Genomic DNA, 23,862 nt, shown 5'->3' on the forward strand with positions numbered 1-23,862 from the left:
TTTCCGCTGTAGCTACAATAGAGAGTCGATTGGTGAGACTTCAGGAAGAAATCAAACACTGCTGGAAACGTCAAGGATGTTCTTGGAAAAACAGGCCAGTGTTAAGGTTCAAGAGTTTCCTTAAAGAAAAGCGCACAACAAAGATCCACATGAATAGTATTTAATTTGAATTCGGCCAAAACAGAATACAGTCCTATCAATGAGAGCTAATATTATTCAACCTCAGAACAACATTCATATCATTTAAAAGATTCATCTTACAAAACAGCTCTAATAAGTGACCTCCTTTATAAATTCACACACAGTCCCAATGGATTTTATTTATAAGACTTTGACGTGACATTGCCATTGAAGTGTGCCATAAATTTCCCTGGAGGTTAACGGAGGTTAACTGTCTTGCTCAATGCCGTGTGTTCACAGCTAATGAATCACTCTTTCACTGAAACGAACCAACAATGATCTGGTTACCAGCCACTACATCAAGCACCGGCTTGAACCATATTGGACGTTCATTAAACTGAAGATCTACAAATACCATTCCAGACAAGCAAACATCAGCAAAGATGTCCATCAGCCTGTTAAGAAGATGCATTAAGAAACTTTTTCCAGTGGTTTCATTCTCTATATGACTAAAAATAATGCATTAAGAGCACTACAGACCTCAGCATGTGCGGCTATTGTACATTTAAAAGCCTAGTTTTTGTGAAAGTGCACGTATTGCTCAGCAGAATGAAAATGAATTCCGTTCAGATAACCAAAATGAGTAGAGTTTAGACTTTTAAGTGCACTTCACAGCAGGCAGCATTAAGAATCTCATGTAGTAGGTTTGTCTGAATCATAAAACAGGAACATACAGCCAGACATTCCCTGAGAATTTAGTACAACTAGCCCTTAGAAATAAGTCCTAACTTAGCTACCACTGCCATATGACATTTATAAAAGCTTTAGATGTCTGGATAGTTTTAAAATGGAGTTTTGTAGAAATTCTTCAAACATAATTCCCAAATACTTGAATGAATCTTCAGATATCCATGCAGTGGTAGGGATGTGTGATACATATCGTCTGCGATAATATCGCAATTGATGTTTTAACGATGTTCAATTTGACATTATCGAGTATTTTGCAAAAACCATTCAAAACACATACAGAGTACACCACTCAAATGCGGTTGTAAACGATCCCAGCCGAAGAAGAAGGGTCTAATCTAGCGAAACAATCTGTTATTTTCATTTAAAAAATACAATTTAAATACTTTTTAATCTCAAACGCTCGTCTTGCCTTACTCTCCCTGAACTCTGTGTATTCAGGCTCAAGACAGTTAGGGTATGTTGAAAAACTCCCTCAACCGTATTTTCTCCCTCAACTTCAAAAATCATTTCAAAATCATCCTACCTCACTGCAGAAGTACCGACCCAGTCTTTGCAAAGTGAACATGCGTCACGACCTGTTTTCGAACTTATTTTCTCGTGAACCCAAATGAAGTCCATTATATGGTGAAAAATGCTGAAATTTTTTCCTCAAAAAAACAATTTCTTTACAACTGAAGAAAGAAAGCCATGAACATCGAGGATGACAAGGGGGTGAGTAAATTATTTGTTCACTGCTGTTCTGGAAGTGGACTTCTCATTTAACTGTTAATCTTCATTTGCCTGATCTTAGTACTGATTCTTTAAATCTCAAGAATGATCTTTTACACTTTAAATGTCAAGTCTACATCCTTGTGATAAAAATGTCATATTTTACCATAAAATAAGACCAGAGTTTACTGTGCAGTAGCATGAATGAAGAAAATACTTTCCTGTGTAGTTGTCTTCGAAAGATGCATGCAATGACGCACGAGTCCAGTTCATGAAATTAATGAGTCTGTCTGTTCATTGATTTATGTATGTATGTCATGGATCAGAAACGATTCATAAACAACTGACTGTTTTTAGTTAGGTATTTTTTTCTTACAAAAAGTCTTGAAAACTCAAGAGTCAGTTGATTCAATCTGAATCCCTCACTGAACTCCTCACAGTGGTTTTTGAATCAATAACAAGTTCTTATTACTGCCAGTTTAATACATTATTTTCCCTAAATATAAATGAAAACGACATTTTAACTGAAATACTATATGTAGGCCTATAGCCCTACTTAAATGAATCAGAATTGCATCGCATTGGGAAATGTATATCGATGGCCTACCCAACGCTAATTCACTCACACTAATTTTGTAATATTAGTAATCACTATCAAATAAGGCCAGGAGTTCAGCTCAAACCATCTGAACACCAGCTTGGCCAGACTGGAAGACAAGACCAACTAAAATTACTTCCAGCTTAAACCAGCAATTTTCTGATTAACTGTGATCATCATTTGCATGATCTTGATATTGATTCTTAAAATCCCAACAATGATCTTTATACTTTGAGTGTCAAGTCTACATCCTTGTTATAAAAATACATCATATTTTGCCATGAAAACTCCAAAGTTTACTGTGAAATAACGGGAAGAAAATACTTTCCTGTCAGGTTGTCTTTGAGGGATGCATGCAATGACGCACGAGTCCAGTTCATGAATAAATGAGTCTGTCTGTTCATTGATTTATGCATATATGTCATGGATCAGAAACGATTCATAAACAACTGACTGTTTTTAGTTAGGTTTTTTTTTTCTTAGAAAAAGTCTTAAACTCAAGAGTTGATTCAGTCTGAATCACTCACTGAACTCCTCACAACGGTTTTTGAATCAATAAGTTCTTATTACTGTCAGTTTAATATATTATTTTCCCTAAATATAAACGAAAACTACATTTTAACTGAAATACTACATGTAGGCCTATAGCCCTACTTAAAGGTGTGGTCTAATGGATCTTTTCGAAGGCTAAACATCCCGCCCCTCATCAGCGGCATGTGCTCCGGTGGTATTGTAAACAATGGCGTTGTCTATATTGCGTATCAATTTGAGACCGAATGAGACGCAGAGGATATTAGTGAAGAGGATCGTGCAGAACTTGTGCAAGCATAGCTCTTAATGGTAGGCCTATGTTTTTTGTTTTCTCATACTTTTAGATACACTGTTATCATGCTATTGCTTATGCTAGCTTTGTATATACTTCTTTATTATGATTAAAGCTTTAATACAGAACACCAACCGCATGCACGTCCATGTTTAACACTTGTCATAGCTATGTGAAAGTAAGTGTATAAGTGGAAAAAGTTCATTGTTGGAACAGCTGAGCTGATCTGAGAGAGAAAGATGCAGAGCAGAGCGTGTGAAGAGCAGGGGATGAGAGGAACAGGATTGAGAACTGATGCTTTAGAACATTGATTTTGAAACTTATGAATTCATTAGAATGTTTAGAAGACAGAATCACGATCCATACAGCATATGAATAGATTTTTACGTGCACCCCTAGTCTTCTTCCTGTTCTCCAAAGCAGCGCAGTATTTAAGCACCCTTCGTTGCATGTTACCGGGGGCGGGGTTATCTGGGTGTATGACGTCATTAACCCAGAACTATTTAGCTGTAGTCTCTTACCAGCCGTTCTCTGTAGGCAATGCTATGCTAATTTTGCAAAAGACCATTTCTCCATTTGCATTGAACTTTGAGCTTCGTAACTTTGCAGATTTTGTTTATGCTCATACAGCTATATTACACACTAACAAAAGTTAAAAAGGTGAAATCATATTATATGATCCCTTTAAATGAATCAGAATTGCGTTGCACTGGGAAACGTGTATCAAAAGCCTACCTGGCGCTAATTCACTTACACTAATTTTGTAATATCAGTAATCACTATCAAGTAAGGCCAGGAGACCAGCTGGCCAACCAGCTAAAACCATCTGAACACCACCTTGGCCAGGCTGGAAGACAAGACCAGCTAAAACTACTTCCAGCTTAAACCAGCGATTTTCTGATTAACCGTGATCTTCATTTGCATGATCTTGATATTGATTCTTAAAATCCCAAGAATGATCTTTTACACTTTGAGTGTCAAGTCTACATCCTTATGATAAAAATGTAATATTTTACCATAAAACTCCAGAGTTTACTGTGCAATAACGTGAATGAAGAAAATACTTTCCTGTTGTCTTCGAAGGATGCATGCAATGACGCATGAGTCAAGTTCATGAATAAATGAGTCTGTTTATCCATTTATGTATGTATGCCATGGATCAAAAACGATTCATAATCAACTGACTGCATTAAGTTAAGGATTTTTTTTCTTACAAAAAGTCTTGAAAACGCAAGAGTCAGTTGATTCAATCTGAATCCTTCACTGAACTCCTCACAGCAGTTTTTGAATCAATAACAAGTTCTTATTACTGCCAGTAATAGTTTAATACATTATTTTTCCCCAAATATAAATAAAAACAACAATTTAACTGAAATACTATATGTAGGCCTATAGCCCTACTTAAATGAATCAGAATTGCATTGCACTGGGAAATGTATATCAATAGCCTACCCAGCGCTAATTCACTTACACTAATTTTGTAATATTAGTAATCACTATCAAATAAGGCCAGGAGACCAGCTGGGCAACCAGCTAAAACTAACTGAACACCAGCTTGGCCAGACTGGAAGACAAGACCAGCTAAAACTACTTCCAGCTTAAACCGGCGATTTTCTGATTAATCGTGATCTTCATTTTCCCGACCTTGATATTGATTCTTAAAATCTTAAGAATGATCTTCTACACTTTGAGTGTCAAGTCTACATCCTTATGATAAAAATACATCCTATTTTACCATAAAAAAAAGTCCAGAGTATACTGTGCAATAACATGAATAAAGAAAATACTTTCCTGTGTAGTTGTCCTCGAAAGATGCATGCAAGGACGCATGAGTCAAGTTCATGAGTAAATGAGTCTGTTTATCCACTTATGTATGTATGCCATGGATTCACAAATGATTCATAAACAACTGACTGTGTTTAGTTAGGGATTTTTGAAAACTCAAAGAGTCAATTGATTCAATCTGAATCCCTCACTGAACTCCTCACAGCGGTTTTTGAATCAATAAGTTCTTATTACTGCCAGTAATAGTTGAATACATTATTTTTTTTCCCAAATATAAACGAAAAAGACATTTTAACTGAAATACTATATGTAGGCCTACAGCCCTACTTAAATGAATCAGAATTGCATTGCGGTGGGAAATGTATATCAACAGGCTACCCAGCGCTAATTCACTTACACTAATTTTGTAATATTAGTAATCACTATCAAATAAGGCCAGGAAACCAGCTGGGCAACCAGCTTAAACCAGCTAAACACCAACTTGGCCAGACTGGAAGACAAGACCAGCTAAAACTACTTCCAGCTTAAACCAGCGATTTTTTGATTAACCGTGATCTTAATTTTCCAGACCTTGATATTGATTCTTAAAATCCTAAGAATGATCTTCTACACTTTGAGTGTCAAGTCTACATCCTTATGATAAAAATACATCCTATTTTACCATAAAAAAAAGTCCAGAGTTTACTGTGCAATAACATGAATAAAGAAAATACTTCTTCGAAAGATGCATGCAATGACACATGATTCAAGTTCATGAATAAATGAGTCTGTTTATCCACTTATGTATGTATGCCATGGATTCACAAATGATTCATAAACAACTGACTGTGTTTAGTTAGGGATTTTTGAAAACTCAAGAGTCAATTGATTCAATCTGAATCCCTCACTGAACTCCTCACAGCGGTTTTTGAATCAATAAGTTCTTATTACTGCCAGTAATAGCTGAATACATTATTTTTTTTCCCAAATATAAACGAAAAAGACATTTTAACTGAAATACTATATGTAGGCCTACAGCCCTACTTAAATGAATCAGAATTGCATTGCACTGGAAGATGTATATCAATAGCCTACCCAGCGCTAATTCACTTACACTAATTTCGTAATATCAGTAATCACTATCAAATAAGGCTTTTTCTTTTTTTTTTTAGTTCGTGGCATTTGCCTCGATTAAAGTGTGGAGACGGCAAATCAAATCACGTTAGTGTAATTGAACAATTTCTTTAAAGAAAAACGGCTGATAAATGCTTTGCAATGTCACTCTTCATTTCAGCCCACAAAGGAGTAATATTAATTTAATAAAAAAAACATGCTGCTGGCAGAAACATGCAATGTAGGGAAATGTCTAGGATGGGGCAATCTAGAAATCGCTTCAATAAAGTAACTGTAAACAGATGGGTGAAAGATCAGAATGAATTATGATTGTGGCATTGCTTCGATTCACGAAATAAATGATTTGGATGCACATGTTGGAGCACTATTAGATAAAGCTTGTCATTTTAATAAAGAATCAATTCCAGTTTTAATTAGTTTCTCTCTTTTCCTCCTGCCCTCCATCTCGATCTGGCCCTGTATTGATTAACTTCAACAAATCACACAAACGCTCCCAGCATGATCAATGGACATACCAACACACAGTAGTGAAAGCTGCCCAGGACAGAACTGCGCAAATAAAAAGCGTTTTTTCCGTCTCAAGTTCATCTCAAACTCTCACAAGTGTCGTAAAGGAAGCATGGATCCCAAAGCAAACTAATCAAGAGATCTTTCAGAACAACACATGGAAAGCAATATAACAAGCACAAGACATACACTGCTACATACATCATAGAGTGCTTTTTGTTTTCCACTGAATTTCTCACCCGGATCTGATGCCAGCGGATTGAGATTTGCGTTTAACTCCATTTCCAAATTCCATGCTTATAACCACACAGGAGCCACAGCGCCACCAAATGAAAATGTGAGGAACTGTGCACACACACAAACACAAACACATTAATGAGCACAAATCACACAGCTAGAAATATAAATATCAAATATGCATGTCATGTATGATTTATTAATACAGAGCTGTGAGAAAACAAACCAAATGTGTTCCAATTCACAAATGCATACGTGCTTTGACCGTAAACAAAGAGATCAAAGGTTGTAAAAGAAATAAAACATTGTCAAATACTAAAAAAGTACGATCTTAAGACAGTAAATTCAATTTTTGTTTTAAACCTTTTTAATGGGCACCTCAGAGCTGAGCCTTTCCAGGGGCGTTTTGATGGGAAATTGCTTCTGAGGTTCCAATTATATTTCGAATTATGTTCAAATTAGGAATAATGAAAAATCCCTGCAGTTTAAAAAAGAGCAGGAGGATGAAATGACACTCAGGAAACAGCAGGGCCGTGGCTCAATAACTGTGTGCTTATCCACATGAAATTTAATTTACATGAATTTGTCCGTTTTAATTTATTTTTAAACTACTTTATGATGTCTCTGTCTTGACTTGCTTGATCAGCTTCATGTATTAAAAAGAAATGTGGTGTTTTTTTTATTATTATTATTTATTTATTTTTGCAAACGATGAGTTTTCTAAGCATCGTAAGAGAAATAAAATCATTGTTTTTCTGTCCTGTTTGCTTGCACGCGTCTCAAAAACAGAACACACTGTTTTGTCCAGTCACTAATTATAAGAGCCGTTTGGGGGAAGTGTTTTTTGTGGCTCATGTGAGAGATGGTTTATGGATAATAACAAACGTTCGTAAGAGAGATGAAAACACAAAGCAGCCATTAGGGACTGTAAGTGAAGAATTCGAGCTTTCAGCAAAGCTAAATTTATCCATATTATCATAGGAGAATAGTCCTTGTATAACTTTTAAAGCTTAAGAGAACAATCAAGTGTTCTGTAGACTGAACATTTTATGCTTCACAGGCATTTTTAGTCCATTAGACATTTTATACACATTACATTCAGAGTTTTGGGTCATTTGCAGTGAAATGTCAAATGAAAGGTAGTTTAAAATGCTATAAGTATTAACTTAATTGGATCTTATTGACAATGAATGTCAGCAGCATAAAACCAGTCTGATGTATTTTTATACTTCATGTCATTATGAATTCTGGACATTCAGTGTCTGTACATTCTGCACGTCAGTACATTAAATGGAGCTGCATGATTTTACCCGGAAACAACGATTTGGAGTTTAAAATGTCTTTATGAAGGATTTGGTTCTTATAAACACGCAGGTTTTCACTTCACAAGATGTTAATTGATGGACTGGATTCAAGTTGTGGATTTTTGTGATGTTTTTATCAGGTGTTTGAACTTTCATTCTGACGGCACCCATTCACTGCAGAGGAATGTAATGCTAAATTTCTCCAAATCTGTTCTGATGAAAATAAACTTATTTACATCTTGAATGGCCTGGGGGCGAGTAAATGCAAATGTTCATTTTTGGGTGGGCTATTTCTTTAATGACTGCTAATTTCTAATTCTAGTTCATTTCCAATATGTATAATACATAAAGAATACATTTTCTCTGGTAACTTTAAAATTTCACATTTATTTGAACAATAAAAACATTGAATAATAACATTGAACATGTTCTTAAAAACCTTTCATATTTTCAAACAATAAAAGTTCTACAAATCTTGATACACTTCCAGTCAAAAGTTTTTAAAAAGTAAGATTTTTGATGTTTTTTTTAAAGAAGTCTCCTCTGCTCACCAAGCCTGCAGTTATTTGATCCAAAGTACAGCAATAACAGTAAAATTCTGAAATATTTTTGCTTTTTAAAATAACTGCATTCTATTTGAATATATTTTAATATGTATTTTATCCCTGTGATTTAAAGCTGAATTTTTAGCATCATTACTGACTGGTCATGTGATCCTTCAGAAATCATTCTGATTTGCTGCTCAAAAAACATTTTATTATTATTATTATGTTGAAAACAGCTGAGTATAATTTTTTCAGGTTTCTTTAATGAATAGAAAGTTCAGAAGAACAGCATTTATCTGAAATAAACATCTTTTGTAACATTATAAATGTTTTTATCATCATTTTTGATCAATTTAAAGCATCCTTGCTAAATAAAAGTATTAATGTCCATACTCCCCATAATATTTAAAAGTTTTAAATATTAATAACAACAACAATAAATGTTTCATGAACAGCAAATCAGCATATCAGAATAATTCCTGTAGAATCATGTGACACTGAAGACTAGGGTAATGATGCTGAAAATGTAGCTCTGATCACAGGAATAAATTACATTTTAAAATATATTCAAATAGAAAGCAGTTATTTTAACTAGTAAAAAATATTTCACAATATTACTGGTTTTGCTGTATTTTGGATCAAATAAATGCAGCTTTGTTGAGCAGAAGAGACTTCTATTAAAAATCTTTTGACTGCTAGTGTAGATTTTTAAATGCATTACGCATTCATATTAGCCCAAATTAACTGTAAATACTTGTAAAAATAAAATAAATTACCAATGTGCATATATAGATAAGGTAAACAAACATGTTAAAAATAAACTATAATTTACTTTGGAATCAGTGCATTTTTAGAATAAAAACATTAATAGTTGCATCAGAAGTGAAGTCATTATGAGACATCGGTAACTTACATTGTAAGTGTGTTTTGACAGCACAGATGAACTGCTTTATCATAATTAATGAATAATTTTTCCCTGAGTCCTACAGTACCTATATTTTTAGTAAATTATTAGTTGCTGACAGTCAACTGTGACAGCCTTTATCCGGAGACTTGAGTTCTGAAAGTTACAGTATGTTATCATTATGCAATCAACTCTTTTATCTCAAAACATTAAGAAACATATCCCTATAAACATATAATAAACCTATTTTCCAAATTAAGGCATGTGTATGCATGTGATCTCCACTGGCTTTAAAACAGCAGTCAGAAGCATCTGACCAGAGAAGACAGAGAGAGATGGACTCTCTCAGGAGGTCAGATGTCAGTCCTTTAGTATTTGTTCTAAAGTTGAGAGAAGGTTCCTCAGTCCGTACATGTAGCTCTCATCCGGACAGTTGCTGGGAAATACATGAGCGAAATCGATCATCTTCACCTCCACTGCCTCCTCCTGTCCAAACTGCTTTTTATCCCCCTTTCCAATTTCCGCATCTTTCTCTTTCACACTTCCTCCACACTTTCCGTTGGCGTTCCTCTCATGCTGAACGACGTGGCAGTACGGATGACTGTGTCTTAAACTGCTCTGAAAGCTCAAAGCCTCATGGGGGTTGTTAGAGTTGCTCTGTGGCTCCCCCTGCTGATGTTCTGTTCCTGGATCAGCTGGCTCGTGTCTGGATTCATTGATTGTGTGAGGAGAGCCTTCATAAACCAGCAGCAGAGAGCTGGCATAGAAATGCAGCTGAGTCTGGCTCTCAAACCAGCGAAGAATGCTCCGGATTTTAGAGATGATCAGAGAAACTGCATGCCTCTGTAATTCTTGACCATTGTGGAAGAATCTAGTCAAGCCTAAGGAAATAAAAATCCACAGATTAACTTAAATGTTTTTAGCATTATTATAAACACAGATCACATTATTACTAATTATTTTAGCTACATTGACTATCACTCTATATACAGTCATGTGAAAAAGTTCAGACACCCTATTGAATTTCATGGTTTTCTGTATCAGGACATAATAAAAAATTATCTGGTCCTTGGCAGGTCTTAAAATTTGGAAAATAAATCCTCAGATAAACATCATCACATATCAGTGTCATTATTTGTTTAAGAAAAATACAGCTAAGAGGGAAAGGCCATGTGTGACAAAGTTAGGACACCCTATGAGTCAACTGCCTGTAGCAGCAATAACTTGAAGCATTCATTTTCTGTGTGACTTTCTCAGTCTCTCACATCGTTCTGGAGGAATTTGGACCACTCTTCTTTTCAGCGTTGCTCCAGTTTATTGAGGTTTGTGGGCATTTGCATATGCATAGCTCTCACCACAGCATTTGAATCAGGATGAGCTCTGGACTTTGACTGGTCTATTGCAACACCTTGATTCTTTTCTTTTCAGCCATTCTGTTGTAGATTTGCTGGTGTGCTTGGGATCATTGTCCTGTTGCAAGACCCAATTTTGGCCCAACTTTAGATGTCGGACAGATGCCCTCGCATTTGACTCTAGAATACTTTGACATACAGAGGAGTTCATGGCCAACTCAATGACTGTGAGGTGCCCAGGTCCTGTGGCTACAAAACAAGCCCAAAATGATCGGCCCTTCTCCAGCATGCTTGTCTTTTGGTATGAGGTGTTTGTGCTGATATGCTCTTTAGGTTTTCACCAAACTTGGCGCTGTGCATTATTGCCAAACATCTCCACTTCAGTCTTGTCTTTTCAGAGGACATTATTCTAGAAGACTTGTGTTTTGTTCAGATGCAACTTTGCAGACCTAAACTGTGCTGCAATGTTTTTTTTTTTTAGATAGAAGAGGCTTTCTTCTGCCAAGCCTTCCAAACATGCCATTTTTGTCCCATATTTTTCTAATGGTATTGTCATGAACTTTATCATTTAACATGTTAACTGAGGCCTGTAGAGTCTGAGGTGTGGTTCTTGGGTTGTCTGCCATTTCTCTTGGCTTTACACAGTCTGATCTTGGGGTGAATTTTCTGGGCGTCCACTCCTGGAAGGAGAGGTGTCTGTTTTAAATGTCTTCCACTTGTGAATAAACTTCAAATCGTTTGGAAATGGCTGTGTTACTCTTCTCAGATTGATGGCAGCAACAATTGCTTCTCTAAGATGATTGCTGATGTCTTACCTCCTTGGCATTGTGTTAACACACACCTGAAGGCTCCAGACCAGCAAACTGCCAAAGCTTATGCTTTCATAGAGGCGCTCAGACTTGCTGATGATCAGTTAATCAAAGGTATTTGATTAGCAGTGTTTGTCTGTTATTTACCCTCTTAATTCCAGTGTTAACAGTAAGGGTGTCCTAACTTTGTCACACATGGTTTTTCCATTTTGGCTTTATTTTTGTCCAGTAAATAATGACACGGTGCAATTTGTCTTGTGTTGTTGTTCATCTGAGGTTTTATTTTCAAAATTTTAAGACCATCCAAGGACCAGTTTTGTTTTAATGATGTCCTGATACGGAAAACCATGGAATTCAATAGGGTGTCCTAACTTTTTCACATGACTGTAAGACTTCTACAATCAGATACAACAATAATTTCTCAAATATTTATTACAATATATACTGATAAATTTAACATTCACTTCAATGGTAAGAGATGACTGGATGTTTTCAGCTGATTTCCCATTTAACTGTCACCAACTAAACTGGTCAAACTATTTAAAATACAGTGAATTATAATGCACAATGTTTTCATCTAACATGCAGGCACAGTTTCTCATTTTAATTTAGTGTTTTCACTAGCACTAAACCGGTTACCTCACCTGAATATGTTCGTAGATTTGTGTTGGATGTTCTCTTTGGAATGGAAATATCGATATTGTATTTGTAAACATCATACTTTTTTTTTTTTACTTATTTCAGTTAATGTCATAAAACTAGCCAGTAGTAATGCTGACTGTGTAGTGTAAACATGGCTGAAGACGCAAAAACGGAGGAAAGAAACCGATTCAATTAACTGAGTCATTTACGCTGGAACCACTCAGACTCATTCAAACTTGTGACTTCGATCCTTTAGTTCAAGTGATTCCCTAGCAAAAAAAACAGATCGAAAGCATTTTATTTTCGAATAAAAGCACGTATGATGGGTGAAACGGAGCTTTTCGAAACTCCTAATCAGTTAAACTACTGCGTCCCAAAATGATTCACTGTTTTGAAGTGCTCCAATCGGATCGCGTATCGTGAATCATTTGATTCAGATCGGGACTGTAAAGCACGTTTCGCGAATCATTTGATTTAGATCGGAACTTCTGAGCGGGTTCGTGAATCTTTTGATTCATATCGGAACTTTGGAGCGGGTTCGCGAATCATTTCGCGAATTAAATGATTTGCGATCCACGCTCCGAGTTCCAAACTGAAATGATGGTTCGCGAATCTTCTGATCCAGATCGAGACTTCGCTGCGGGATCGTGAATGATTCGTTTCAGATCAGAACTTCGGTGCGGGTTCGTGATTCTTTTGATTCAGGACGGGATTCGAAGCATGTATCGTGAATAGTTTGATTCAGATCGAATCTTTTTTTCCTGATTTCTTTTTTTTATTAATATTTAACAGTACAAAACATCAAACCATTAAGGCAGTACAGTTATAAAACAAAACAAAGATAGCTAAAAAGAAAGAAAGAAAGAAAGAAAGAACAAATCCCTTAAGAATACTAACCATGGTTTTAATATAGTAAAAGAGTAACTATGTTTTGTTTGTTTGTTTGTTCTTTGTATAACCAGTTTTACCACAAATACGATGTTAAACTATGCTTAATATAGCAGAACCAAGGATAATTTGTTTACCATTGTTTAATTACAATAACCATGGTTTTAATATAGTAAAAGAGTAACCATGTTTTGTTTGTTTGTTTGTTCTTTGTATAACCACAGTTTTACTATGGTTAATGTAGCAGAACCATGGTTAATTTGTTTAACATGGTTTAACTATAATAACCTACACTGTTGCTAATAGTAATAATAATAATAACAACAACAATAGTAATGAAGATGCAGCCAATTAAACATTTTAATGTTTTTTACTTTTGACTATTAAAGATTTTAATTATTTCAAGGAAGGAAGGAAGGAAGAAGGAAAGAAAGAAAGAAAGAAAGAAAAAGAAAGAAAGAAAGAAAGCTGTGAGATATATATGCATAATAATAATAAGTTGGAGTCGCACCATTTTTAATGGTGTCCTTTCCGAGACTGCGTCCATAGAGCTGGTCATGAGCAATGTAACTGTCTGAGTCGATCTGGTACACCTGAGGTGAGAAGATGAGAAAGAAGATCAGAGATGATGTTACAATCTGCTTCAAAACAACAGCCTGTCTTGCTGTCTAAAAATGACCATTAGCTAAATACATCACACAGACAAATATTAGGTAAAACAGTCCACTCTGAGCGTGCCTATAAGGCCTTAAAATGCTGTCTACAGACATCTCACTAGGTTTAAAACAGCACTGGAGAGACTGGCATGCAGACTTAAACCTGTGATGAGCCTCACTGAATGGATCCTTCCACACTACAAAACAAATGAAACAAACTGAAATAACACGGAAAGCAAGAGCAACAGAGAGAGAGGGGAAAGGAAGGAGAGGGTGACAGCAGCTGGCAAATATTTCCCAGCCTTGAGACACTGAAACCAATTAGGTGCAAAGAAACAAGAACACGCAGAAAGCAGAGAGAGAAGATGATTTACTGAGAGGCTGGAGGATGGAAACACTGAACAGAGGAAAAGAGATAGAGGCTTCACACTTAGTGAAATTTACAAGGCGGCAAAAACTGTCAATAATAAAGTAAAATGCAGCGTAATTTCTACAATGTAATCATCTTATAGAGTCAGGGATGTTTCCTGGGTCGATTTGTCTGTCTGTACTGTACGAAAAATACTGCACAGTCAATCAGGACTTGTTTAACTCAATGATTGATTGAAGCTGTGGGGAGCACCATTTCATGGTGGGCGGAGCTACCCGGTGTGATATCATTGACAAAATGTCTTTTCAGAAATAATTTATCATAGTTTGTTTTAGATTAACAGGGAACAGATGTTAAAGCTTGTGCCACTGACTGGTTTTTGGACACATTGTGATTACATAGGTCAAGGGTTTTCAGGGCCCACAAATATGATATAAATGACCCCTTCCAAAAATATAAATGCAGAATTACTGTATATATTTATATTGTCATAGTACAACAACCTATGGAAGCCCATTTCCACCACTGAATAAAAAATGTAAAAAGGTAATTGTGACTTTTTATCTCACAATTCTGACTTTTTTTCACTCAATTGTGAGTTTACAATTCAGAATTGCATGATATAAACTCACAATTGTGAGTTACTAAGTCCGAATTGCGAAACAAATTCTGAGAAATGAAGTCAGAATTGCGAGATATAAACTCACAATTGTGACTTTTTTTCTCAGAATTGCAAGTTTATATCTCACAATTGTGACTTTTCTTATGTCTCTAAGTTAGTATCTCACAATTGTGAATTATCAGGTAAGAATTATATCTACAATTGTGACTTTTCAAATTTGACTTTAGAACTTGTAATTTAGTATCTCTGAGGGAAAAAATTGTGAATTATCAAGGAAAATAAAGAATTAAGAGAAATAAAGTCAGAATTGCTAAATATAAACTCACCATTCTGACTTTTTTTTTAGAATTGCGTGTTTATATCTTGCAATTGTGACTTTTTTCTCAGAATCGTGAGTTTAATTCTGACTTTATAACACTCAGTTGCGAGTAGTTAAGTCAGTTACATATAAACTCACAATTCTGAGAACATATCAGTCATTTTTCCCCTCAAAATTAGATTTTATAACTCACAATTTTGAGTTCTGAGCATCTCAGAATTGCAAGGAAAAATTCAGAATTGTGAGACATAAAAAAAAGTCTGAAATGCGAGATACAAACTAGCAATTGTAAGAAAAAAGTCAGAATTGCAAGATACAAATTCACATTTGCAAGAAAAAAAACAAAATTGTGGGATATAAACTCTTAATTACGAGGAAAAAAGTCATAATTGCGAGATACAAACTCGCTATTGCGAGAAAAATAGTCATAATTACGAGATACAAACTCACATTTGCAAAAAAAAAAAGTCAGAATTGCGAGAAGAAAAGGCAGAATTGCAAGAAAAAGTCAGAATTGCTAACTGCAATTGAGAAACTTTTTTTTAATTCAGTTCCATAACAACCCCACTAAAAAAAAAAGTAAATATCAACAGAAATATTTTTCTGATTATTAATTTATTTCCTGATTATTAATTATTTATTGAAGAAAATATTTTAAATTGCATATTTTTATACCACTTATCACACTACATATTTCCAAAGGCAGTTTTACAAAGAATATTGGCAACGGTGGCAAGGAAAAACTTTTTAGAAAGATAACGAATTTGTATTTTGCAAGGAACATTGCTGTTTTAATATTTTTACATACTATAATAGTATTTATTCAAATTTTATTTTTATATTTCTCATTTTAATTTTAATTTGTTTTTTATTTTTACTTAGATTTTTTTATTTTTATTTTAGTACGTTGCCTTCAACTTATATAATTTCATTTAGTTGCCAAGCTATTTTTTTCTACATTTTTTTTTTTTTTTTCCAAGTTGAAGTTTTTATCTGATGTTATCAGGTCATATATATATATATCACTTCAGCTTTATATCATTTAATGAAAAGTTTTTAATTATTTAAAAGTAAATAAATACAGCAGCAAGGAAGCAGAGATTTTTTTTTTCATACAAGTATATGCAAATTAATTTTTATGTATTTTTGACTTCTAAAAGTTGGGGCTGTCAGTACAATAAAATAATCTTGATTAACCTCATGATTTCTCCGTGTTAAAGGCATTATAACAGATATTTCCACAGACCCTATAGAACAGGGATAGGCAACAGGGAGTGCCGACGTCCTGCATAGTTTAGCTCCAACCCTGAAAAAAAAACTCACCTGGCTGTAGCCTTAGCAGAGATTGTCTTACTATAGGGAGATAAGAGGGTTACTATTGGAGAAAGCGTAACGGCTAACTTGGATCACGTGTGCCTTAATAACCAATCACATTACAGCCTTGACGTCACTGAATTTCAGTCATGATTGTGCGACACTCAATCGCCATTTATGGATACCATAGGAATGAATGAGAAGTGCCGTAAGATGAATCCCACCTGTTGCAAAAAGTCAGTGACTTCTCTTATAAAACAGCATTTTTTCCTGATAAACTTTAAAAATAGTTCAATCCAAAAGTATTGTTTTGTGTAAAACAAGTTGAAGATTAGCAGATAGGCAGTCAGTTCATTAAATAATGAGCTGTTTCCTCTAAAAAGCTGTTTATTCAGCATAGTACAGCCTCTCCTCCATTGACATTCATTCAAAAAAACGGCCTCGGCTAATGGTTGCAATCCAGTGAATGAGCATAAAATGTCACTGTTTGTATCATGATAAATGCATCAGAACCAGACGATCTCTAGACTCAGTGATTGAATTAATTTGATCTATCTCTTCTCATGTGACCTTCTTCAAAGCCAGTGCAGCACAATGAGGTGTAGAAAGCAAAAGCAGAGGAGTGTGTTCACTGACCGCTGGTTTCATCACAATCTTATCATCAAATGTCTTATCAGTATTCCTCAGAGGTAATTAACCGAGTGTCTGGATAAGCTCTGAATATTGATCAAGCTTTACAAGACAGCAGACGGGGATTTCTGTTGTGCAGCGCTGAAAGCGAACCTTTAGAGCCCTCACTCGGGTGACTGAAGCTTAATATTGTGTTTATGAACCCTCACAGTTCGTAATAAGAAAATCAGACACCGAGAGAAGGATACAGAGATGAAAACGGCAGAAAAACACGGGATCCTGCATAATGAGGATAAGGAAAGTTAATAAATCACACATGCTGCCTCACCCTCATGCCCAGTAACAGGAACCCGATCTCTTCCATTAGAGGATACTTGCTAATCTGCTCTTCACGTTTGTCTGATGATGCAAACGGGTCGTAACTTCTCCTCCCGATCTTCACATCCATGATGCAGGGCCGAAAGAACCTCCTCGTCACATCTTCCAGTTTCAGATATAGGTCTGAGACATAGGACAGAAGAAGAAGACACAGTTCTGAAAGTTTTTGTGGACCCGAATGACAGAATTACAGCCAGTTTTAATTTTTTGTACATATCTATGGTAAAAATGTTATTTAAATAGCAAAAATTACTGTGATAGTCTTGAAACCAGCATGTTAATGTGGTGAAAACTGTAATCAGTAATGTTTTACTCTCCATTGTCAGCACAGTCATATTTAATAATGATATAAAATATATACTTCTAGCAAAATTTGTTATTTTTTTTTATTATTTGTATTATTTTATTATTTGTATTATTAAGTTTTATTTTTATTTATTCATTTATTTATAGCTAGATCTTCTTTCCAAAAGTAAGTCTCTTATGCTCACCAAGGCTGCATTTATTTGATCAAACAAGCAGTAAAAACAGTAATACGGTGAAATATTATTACAGTTTAAAATGACTTATTATTTACTTTAATTATTTTAAAAATGTAACTTATTCCAGTGGTGGCAAAGCTGAATTTTGAAAATGCTGTGTTGCTAAATATTGGGGAAACTGTGAAATTATTTTATTTTATTTTATTTTATTTTATTTTATTTTAGCTTGATTTTTTAATTATATATTTCCTTCCAAAATCAAATCTCTGCTCACCAAGGCTGCATTTATTTGATCAAAAACACAATAAAAGCAGTAATATTGTGAAATTTTATTACAATTTAAAAAGACTATTTCTTATTTTAATTGTTTTTAAAATGTAACTTATTTCAGTGATGGCAAAGCTGAATTTTATTCTGTGGAAACTGTGAAATATTTATTTATTTATTTATTGTTAGTTACACTGTAATGGTTCAATTTAATGCATCCCTGCTGAATAAAAGGAAAAGTGTAAATTATTAATTTTGTTTAAAAAAAAATCTTAAAAAAAAATAATAATAATAATTGTATTGATTCCACCTTTTGAACAATATAGTATTTTCAAGTAAAATGTATATATATATATATTTTTTTAAAAAGTAAAATATATAATAACCTTAAAAATATAAACACTTCTGATTATTCTTTTGTGGTTGGGCCAGTGAAAATTTTGCCATGGCAAGTGAAAATCTAAACTACAAGATCTTCAGAAAATAAAGTTTACTCTTCAGTCCAACATTAAAACATTAAGAAGCAGTGATGATTTCATCTGACTGTCTAAATGCTTCTCAACTGATTTCTGCAATCACACCAAACACTGAAGCTAGTGATGTTTCAGATGCCAAACGACAGTATGTCAACTGATAAGACTCCATGACCAGTCAATTATTTCTGACAATTTCTTTCTCAGCGCTGTCAGCCGACACAGTGCTTTATGGTGTGTCATTACCGGGACGGTCACATTTAAACACAAGACGGCAGACAGAGAACGGCAGTGTAAAGTCCAATACTGATAAACTGAACACTCCTTTAAAGTACATAGACAGACTAAACAAACACATCACCCACAAAGCGCATGTACTTTGGACACATGGCAACTCCCATAATGAGGCAGAAAACATGATGATACAAGCATCTTTATGAGCTTTCGAAGAACATACCACTGCTGGGTGACATCCCACACCACATACCAAACTACCTATCAATTATTAACTCATTAGCAACCATCTAAATTTACCAAACACAGATAACACTAACTAGAGCTGATGACCTTCAAGCTTGACTGCAAAAGGAAGCGTTTTAATAAAGGTGATTGCTGAGTTCAGCCAGGACTGACACAACATGTCATTAAATCGCTTTTGACCTTATTTACTTTCTTCATCAGTGAATGTTCCTGATCTTATTGAGCATGATTCATCTGTGCATATTATTTCAAATTAAACACGTTTGCCTTAGTCATCTTATCAAAATGTAAGAGCTTACACCATTCCTGTTGAATATCCTGTTTAATTCTTAAATACACATGATTATGGAAATAAAATGGGTTGCAGATATTATTTCAGGTTGTCTATCTAAATCTATATATATAAGAGTAATACTTGGCATTCCCTAACACAGAACATTTTTTAGAACTTTTGGTGATGTTCTCTCAAGGTTCTCTCAAAGTTCTAAATGTTCTTTCAGTGACATTAATAGAATGTTTGTTCAGAGTTACATTACACATTACATTACTGAATAAATTTTAACATGTAAGTTATTCATGTGATCAAAGCTAAATTTTCAGCATCATTACTCCGGTCGTTAGTGTCACATGATCCTTCAGAAATCATTCTAATATGCTGATCTGCTTTATTATTATTATTATTATTATTATTATTATCAATATTTCAAACAGTTGAGTACATTTTTTCAGGACTCTTTAATGAATAGAAAGATACAAAGATCAGCATTTATCTGAAATAAAAATCTTTTGTAATATTATACAACACACCATTCAAAAGCTTGGAGTCAGTATTTTTATTTTTTTATTTTTTGGGAAAGAAATAATAGAAATGAATTATTTTATTTAGCAATGATGCTTTAAATTGATTAAAAGTAATGATACAGACATTTATAATGTTACAAAATATTTCTATTTCAGATAAATGGTGTTCTTCTGAACTTTTTTTATTCATCAAAGAAACCTGAAAAAATTCTACTTAGCTGTTTTCAATATAATAATAAATGTTTTTTTGAGCAGCAAATCAGAATATTAGAATGATTTTTGAAGGATCATGTGACTGGAGTAATGATGCTAAAAATTCAGTTTTGAAAGAACAGGAATAAGGTACATTTTACAATGTCTATTAGAAGCTAATAGAAAACAGTTATTTTAAATAGTAAAAATATTTCAAAATTTTACTGTTTTTGCTGTACTTTGGATCAAATAAATGCAGGCTTGGTGAGCAGAAGAGAATTCTTTAAAAAACATTAAAAATCTTACTGTTCAAAAACTTTTGACTGGTAGGGTTCTCAAAACACTAATTATATATTGTTCATGGAAGTTTTTTTTTTTTCTAAATATAATTAGTTGGATGTTCTTCTGACATTTTTTAAATGTTACTGTTACACTCAAAAGTAACCTTCCCATTATGTTTGCAAAATGGTCAAACTGAATGTTTCCTTAATGTTTGCATAACCAGGAAAAAACTTTTTAAAAAAACATATAAAAAACTGGATGTTTTGAACATTCAGAGAACACTGAGAAACAACATTTCATAACTTAATTGAAACTTTAGCAAAGCATTTTCAGAACATATTTTTAGCTGGGTTGTTCTTTTATCTCACCATGTGGTGACTCTCGGGGTGCCCATGTGCCATAGAACTTGGGAAGATGTTGTTGCAGCTCCAGTAGCCTTGTATCTGTGCAGTCTTTAGCAAATACCTGCAAAATGTAACATGTGAAAAAGAGAATTTTCAGAAATATACTTTTCTAATAAAATAAAATAAAATAATAAAATAAAATAAATAATATTCTTACAAAATATTTTTGTTAGCCGAGTGTACAGTTTTATTCTGAAAATTTCAAAGAGTGAATATATATTTCGAAGAGTTGTGCTGCCTAATATTTTTGCGGAAACTAGAATAATTTTTGAGAATCCTTTGATGAATAGAAAGCTCAAAAGAACAGCATTTTTTAAATAAAAAATTCTTGTAATATTATAAATAACTTCCACTTTTGATCAATTTAATGCATCCTTGCTTAATAAAGAATTTAAAAAGAGTAGTTTAATTCATTAATCTAAATTGAAAAACGGAAAGTTAAAAAGTTCATTTCTAAGTTCATTTCTGCACTGTGTTTGGGTGTTACTTTTGATTTAGATGTTTGTCTCTCCGACATTATTTGCATGCAAAGACTATCGCTGTATAGATATTGTACTGCTCACAATGGCGTGGATTCATCTTAGCTACCTGTGTGTAGAAGTTCATCTCTCGTGGGCCTCTCGGAGGAGCTTGTAGCTGTTTCAGGATCGTCCCATCAGGATGCTGCAGAACACCTGTGCAATTATAGCAAACCAGACACTGAAAACCTGCTGACACTTCATCATCATGACAACTGTGAGTATTCTGAGTGTGCAAGCTTTTAAGACAGCCAGAAATAAAAACTAAGGTGAAAATGAAGCCACAAAAATGCATAAGTGTCATTATAAGACTTACATTATAATTATATTACAACTCAGGATTTAATAAATACCAAAAGAGGGTGACAGGATGGACTTTGGATCAATTTAATGCATCCTTGCTGAATAAAAGTATTATTTTCTTAAAAAAAAAAAATTGTACAGAATCGTTCTGTCTGTTTCAAAGCTTGATAGTCACTATGAACTGTCACTGTCATTGTCAAAACGACTCCTTTTTAAAGTCAATGAGTTTAGAAAGACATGAGGGTAGGTAATACAGAATTTGTGGATGAACTATTCTTCTAACACAAGAAAAGACAAAGTGCTGACCACTGACAATCTGACAGTCCATCAGATAACAGCTCACATCTCATTCATTCAGAAAATCCCCATGACAGAGCCACAAATGACACATGAGAGTTACCACAACAGAGGAAATGATGTCATCTGACTGTTGGCAAAGGCAACTTAATTGTTTTCTTTAGAAATCAGGATGATGATATTCCATGTTAAACATGTGACAAATCCTGTGACCCTTTAATAAACTAGTTAGTTCTCTAATATGATATCTTACCTAGGAAGCCTGTTAGAAAAACGTGCAAAGTCTTCCACAGCTGACAACCTGATATGTCAAAATGCCCTAAAGGACTATGTGAATGGATTCCTAGTGGAATTTCTGCCATAATTCAGGAATCAGTCCTACATGATCCTATTGGGATTTTCCCCCTCAAATAAACTGTTGTAATTACCCCTAGGATAAAATGTGATATATGGGATTAGGAAAGTAATTTAAAGAAAATCTTTTAGGATTGCTGAGATTCCCCAACATTATTCCAATACAATTCTACAAAAGACTTGCTTTGCTTTGCTTTATGACAGAAATAGATTCTGTATAAACTTTTGAAAGGTGTTCAATCCACTATGATGAACCCAATCCTTACTTTGGTCAAACAAGAAAACTAAAGACTCTGACAGGAATTTGCATCCTTCATTATACCATAAATCCCATTTGATGTAAATACTGTAAGTATAAACATAATGATTTCTAAAAAAAAAAAAAAAAAAAAAAAAAAAAAAAAAAAAAAAAAGGTGTGTCTAAACTGACCGGTGTTATTGATCCCGCATTTATGTCCGGCCACCTGATGAGAGAAGGGCACACATCCATCCAGGAGCACCTGCTTTACTGTCCCATTCTTATTATTTTCCAGTTTTTCCAACTTTCGGAATGATGAATCCATGATTTGACCATCTGCAGACCTGCTCGGCGACAACTTATCCAAGTTTAACGGAAGCTGGCAAAACTTCTGTCAATCATTTTCCATATTTGACAGTTTGACAGTCTAAAAGAACATAAATATGTTCATTAAAACTTTAAATGTCTCATTCATCTGACCACAATGCGCTTCTGGAGCTCCGAATGTTTTCGTTCATTCACTCGCATATGTGTCCGTAGTTTTAATCTACACTGAAGCGCGACGCGTCGTTCAGGTTGCTAAATGCTGAGTGACGTAAGCACGCAGTTGACCAATCAAAGTTGGCGTTCGCAAAGGTTGCGTTCGTGTGCGACGCGTCAATCTGGTTAATGAATGAGTAGTGACGTAAGCACGCGGTCCACCAATCCAAGTTGGCGTTCTCACAAGCTGCGTTCTAGCGTTCCGTCTGCGCTAACCCTATTTACAGATGAAATCAAAAGTTTACATACACCTCGCAGAATCTGCATTCGCTTGATTCTTACAGTTTTTTTCAATTGCTAACAAGCATTTACCAATACTTAAAGTACGTTTTCTAAACTCTTAACACAGCAACACACCTACATCACACAAATAACCAAATAGTTCATTTTGTGACCCAAACCACTTTTTGTTAAATAAATACAAACTCTACATTTCAAAATGCTGAATTTCTACATATACTAACTCTTTCAAAACACAGCAAACCTAAAAATAAACCTAAAAAATAGAGTCATTCAGTCAAAACATTACCACTAGTTTCTATCCAACAGAAACATATAGTCATAGTACAGTGACTGTCAAAATACTAACAATTGGTGGCTTTACAAAAACTGCATTGCTTGTGGTGTTTCAGTTCTACCTGCATATAATAGACAATATAAAAATGAATATTTTTTTCTGTAATTTAGCCTTCAGTTTACCTTCAACTGAAACCCGTTTAACATTAAGTGTTGAATGTGTTTGTTCTTGGCAACATACTAATGAATGAGTCAATGAGTCACTTTATAGAATGTACAAGAGAAAATCCAACATACATGGCCTTTGGTTACTATATGCAAACTTGTTTCCGTCACAGTAT

General features: G+C 34.4%; 1 protein-coding gene and 1 long non-coding RNA gene across 2 annotated transcripts in view; both read right to left on the reverse strand.

Annotated features, from left to right (window-relative positions):
- LOC127174925 (uncharacterized) overlaps positions 1-6,675 on the reverse strand; it is a 77,149-nt gene extending 70,474 nt beyond the window's left edge. Inside the window, exon 1 of the long non-coding RNA XR_007828925.1 lies at positions 6,606-6,675. This is a non-coding gene — a long non-coding RNA (uncharacterized LOC127174925). The remainder of the gene's footprint in view (positions 1-6,605) is intronic.
- Positions 6,676-8,312: 1,637 nt separating this feature from the next.
- Positions 8,313-23,116, reverse strand: ipmka (inositol polyphosphate multikinase a). Its single transcript, XM_051125605.1, has 6 exons — positions 22,658-23,116; positions 21,344-21,429; positions 20,720-20,816; positions 17,325-17,497; positions 13,597-13,678; positions 8,313-10,275 (listed from the first exon to the last, which is right to left on the reverse strand). Exons 1-6 carry the CDS (start codon positions 22,788-22,790, stop codon positions 9,755-9,757), a joined length of 1,092 nt encoding a protein of 363 aa, XP_050981562.1. The 5' UTR covers positions 22,791-23,116; the 3' UTR covers positions 8,313-9,754.
- Positions 23,117-23,862: the final 746 nt, after the last annotated feature.

The sequence above is a fragment of the Labeo rohita genome, chromosome 13 (assembly GCF_022985175.1).
Source record: "Labeo rohita strain BAU-BD-2019 chromosome 13, IGBB_LRoh.1.0, whole genome shotgun sequence".
Lineage (NCBI taxonomy): Eukaryota > Metazoa > Chordata > Actinopteri > Cypriniformes > Cyprinidae > Labeo > Labeo rohita.